Genomic DNA, 4,364 nt, shown 5'->3' with positions numbered 1-4,364 from the left:
GAGTGCTAGTTAACACACTAGGTATCCCCAGTACCAGGCCCATAGCCCAGAGCTGTGTGAAATGTGTCCATATGGGGTTGGTGACCCATCCGCCAGTGGCCGGTATAGGCCAGGGATACATAGGCCACTGGCTGGTACTGCTGTGTGGTGTAGGTGCATGCGGCTCACCCATGGCCAAAGATCCTGGGGACTCTGTCGTGCCCACATCCTCTGGCCCCAGGAACACTGGGTCCATTGAGCTGGGGTCACCCGGGACCAGTGCATCAGAATCCGCAGGTTCAGCAGGACCGACCAGGCCCACAGGCAAGCCTCCTGCTTCCAGCACACCTAACCTGTCGGACAAAGACTTTAATAATTGAGCTCTCACTTGCCCCCCCCCCCAGTACGCTTACTGGCCTTCTTGGGAACCCCCAATGAATCTGCCCCTTTATCAGAAGGCACTGCCTTAGCCCATTCCAAAGCCTCCATGCACTGGATGAGGCCCCTTATGAATACCATATCACCATCATCCTCATCAGAGGAAGAGGATTGTGGCACAGGGCGCCTGGGAATCTGAACAGGCCAGTCACTTCTTGTACCCTTGGCCTTCTTAGGAGGCATGACAATGGCCCCACAAACTACGAGGAAGAACCAGCTCAACCCAGCCAAACAAGCCACGCAGTCCTTCCAAATGAACCTGAAGAAAGGCCCAGACCTAGCTCAGGGGATCCCCTAGGTGGCCTCAAAAGGCCAAGAGAACTCCACTCGGGTCCGACCACCCATCCACCGGGCCCACCCAAACTTCCTGGACCTTACTATCTCCACCACCCATGTGCAGGGCCCACCAGATTGCTCTGAAAACCCACTGCAGCTGGCGCTGCCCCAACCACCTCCCAGCTGATGCCGTCACCCGCTCCCAGGTGATATGGCCTAACGGTCCCCAAAAAGCCAAAGCTGCCAGCCAAACTGCTGCCAGTCTGGATGCCACCATGGAAGTTCACCCACCGAGGCCCAAAGGCCCAACACCAGACCATCACCACTGCCACCCAGTGGCGCAGCCACCTGGACCCAACACCCTCTGCTGCAGGCCCCACTCCCAGGACCCTCAATGGAGCCACAAGAATGAGCTTCCTTGTCGGATCCCAGAAACGAAATGAGGTTTGGGGTGGGGAGCCTGGAGAAGGTTGAGACAAATCCCGTCCCACTCATGTTCACTAGACCAATCATTGGTCATCTTGGACCTCGTGCAGGCAGGGCTGGGACAAATCACCCTCCCCTCTGCACGAGGCCAAGGGGAGGGGCATTCCTGTTCCTAACATGGATTTTATCTTTTTCAGGGGTATCACACATTGGTATTCCAAGGTATTCCAAATCAGATCTATGCCCAGTCAATAAGTTGTTTGATTCTCTTCTGAGGTGACCAGATCAAATGTTCCAGTGCTTGAAATTGAGACCAATTAAACTATTATTACCCACACAGGGATGGAAAGGTAATTTGCTCTCTATCTCGTTTTGAGTGGAGTGTCTTTGGAGATGCAAAGTCATGCTGTCATAATCTGACTTCCTCTGTGGTGTGTATTCCCCATGCTGTAAGGGGAGCAAGATGATATTGTTAAATTATTTATAAGGTTAGGAAGAGGAGAAACATATTTAGAGAGAACTATGTGGTGCAAAGATGTACTTTGTACTTGTTAGAATGAATAAACATCTGGAAAACCAGATGACTAGGAATCAGAAGATAAGCACACCAGCTTCACATGGGAGAAGGAAGGGAATTGTCTTTCGAAATAAATAGATAAATCAAATATTTAATTTTGACTTCTCTTTTCAGGATGTGAAGAATCCTTGCCTTATAGGCCCCATGGCAAACACAGAATGGGTGCATCTTCCAAACAACACAGGATTCATTCTCTCAGGTCTTGAAAAATTTAATGAATTTCAGAGTCTTTTCGTCCTGATATTTCTGGTGGTCTACATTGTGACCATGGCTGGGAACATTCTTATTGTGGTGTTAGTCATTCTTGACCACCACTTCCACACTCCAATGTACTTCTTTTTGTGGAACCTCTCCTTCCTAGAGGCTTGTTGCTGCAACAATATCCTCCCTAAAATGCTGGCTGGACTCCTGGCTGGGGACACAATGATATCTCACACGAGTTGCCTTACTCAGTGGTACTTTTTTGGATGCCTCGGAGGTACTGAGTGTTATCTACTTTCTGTGATGTCTTATGACAGATACTTGGCAATCTGTAAACCACTGCATTATGTAACCCTCATGAATCCCAAGACTTGCATCTATCTGGCAGTTGCATCATGGCTGAATGGATTTATAGAAATTTCAATCTTACTGGTTTTTATGACCCAGTTAGTTTTCTGTGGTCCTACCAAAATTGACCATTTCTTTTGTGAAACGCTCACACTGATAAAGCTGTCTTGCAATAATAAAAGATCAGTAGAAATTATGAGTTTCATCTTGGCTGTCATATTCACACTTCCCCCGTTCCTCCTTACTCTGACATCTTATGTATGCATTATTGCTGCCATCCTGAAAATCCCATCTACGACTGGAAGGAAAAAAGCCTTTTCCACTTGTTCTTCCCATCTTATTGTTGTTTCCATTTTCTATGGGTCCATAATGTTTGTCTATATGTTACCAAAGACAGAAGCACTGAGAGGTCTAGACAAAGTTTTCTCTCTCTTATACACTGCCTTGCCACCTCTGGTCAATCCTTACATATACAGCTTGAGGAACAAGGAGGTAAAGGAAGCTCTGAGAAAAATGTTGGTAAGGTTTGTGGTTGATAAAGTCTACTAGGCAATGTATCTTAGTGATTATAACAATAAATAATTAAGCTTATTTTGATGAGAACAAATTAGAAATTCTGTGTTGGTTTAAATAAAATTGAAGCAAATCAATAATATGTAGAAACAAAATCCATGCATTTGTTTTTGAATTGAATTTGCATTTCTTAATATTAGCATGGTTTAATCATGATAATAATTTACTCAACTGGATGTTTTACTTAGATGTTTTTAAATGGTGGCTTTAATTAAATGTGATGGTTTAGATGGATGTTGATGTGGCGGACAGTTGATTCCTGGATTGATGTATAAAATATGTATGAGATATTATGTACTGTATTTATTATTTTTTTTCTTTTTATCTCTTTCTTTTCTTTCTTTTTTGTATCTTTCTTTTTAATACTCTCTTAATTTTTTAAAAAAGAATGGTAGAAACTATCTGCAGATATCCTACTAGCTTGCAATCTAAACTTCAAAGAAAATGAAAATATTCACAGTTCGCTTTATGTGTATTAGATATAGTGATAGTGCATAAGGTTAATTTGTAATGTAGAATGTTAAAGTACCATACTTAACAGTGGTTCTCACAATCCTAACAATGCCAGGGAAATGGGAATCAGATATCCCCATCATGTATGCTCTCCTGGAGACTCTTCAGATAGCAGGATTTACTGCGGGTTTACCACAAGGCTTTACTGCAAGTTCGGGGCATAACAGAAACTCTGACTCAAAAATAGGATTTTTTTTACCCCGGACATAAATTGGGCTAGGTTTCAATATGGACGAAAAAACCGTAAATTGTGTGCGAAGTACTTTCTGAAATATTTTGCAGACTTTGAGATAAATTCAGCCAATATTGGAATGCACACCCACCCTCCCAAAGTAAAGTTGTGGTAAAGTCACTGTCTGAAAAAAGTTCCTGGAGCATGTTGTGAGAAATAGAGATGGTGGTGATGTTGGGTTGCAACATGTTGGCTTGAGATCCTCCAAACACTGATAATCCTGGATCTGTTATCCGGTGGAGCACTTGGGCTTGTGCTTTGCCAGTCTGACATCATCACCAGTTTTGTGGGTTTTCATGTTTTATGGGAGCACATATGCCATGAGAATCTCTGGTTCTTGTTTCCTTAGCATCATGATGATCATGAGTACCAGCCCATAATGTATAAAGTTAAAGTATAAAACATACAGTAGTGATGCTATGGACCAAAATTCAAAATGTGGGTGGTCCTTTTCTCCAGTGTTGAACTCACTGGCTCACATGATGCACAGAGGCACAGAGTTGCTGTGCACCACATCATGGCTGCTGTGGATTTGTAAGGCAGCCTCGGTGCAGCAAGGAAGGGATCATTTTGCAAGCAGCACTATTGCTGTTTCACCCATTGTAGCAAACAGGAAAAACTGCTGTAGCACTGCTTGCACAGCCACTCATTCCCTGCAGCTTTGGCCTTCCTTACAGTATGCAGAGGCTTCAATGGTACACCTTGGCTCCATACCACTGCACATCATGGCTGTGCATCAAAATGGTGCACCATGGCTTCATTCCAAAAATGGTGCACAAAAATGTAGCACATTGGTGCACT

The 4,364-nt window shown here is 44.1% G+C and overlaps 1 protein-coding gene across 1 annotated transcript; it reads left to right on the top strand.

Annotated features, from left to right (window-relative positions):
* Nucleotides 1–1,840: 1,840 nt before the first annotated feature.
* Nucleotides 1,841–2,794, top strand: LOC128331226 (olfactory receptor 11A1-like). The gene has a single exon (XM_053264580.1). The coding sequence runs from the start codon at nucleotides 1,841–1,843 to the stop codon at nucleotides 2,792–2,794; it is 954 nt and encodes a 317-aa protein (XP_053120555.1).
* Nucleotides 2,795–4,364: the final 1,570 nt, after the last annotated feature.

Source organism: Hemicordylus capensis, chromosome 6 (assembly GCF_027244095.1).
Source record: "Hemicordylus capensis ecotype Gifberg chromosome 6, rHemCap1.1.pri, whole genome shotgun sequence".
Taxonomy (NCBI): domain Eukaryota; kingdom Metazoa; phylum Chordata; class Lepidosauria; order Squamata; family Cordylidae; genus Hemicordylus; species Hemicordylus capensis.
The sequence above is the reverse complement of the archived record's forward strand: the minus strand, read 5'-3'. Positions and strand labels throughout refer to the sequence as shown.

Coding starts and splice junctions, on each gene's coding strand:
- LOC128331226 (XM_053264580.1), top strand. CDS start 1,841: ATGGCAAACACAGAATGGGTGCATCTTCCAAACAACACAGGATTCATT.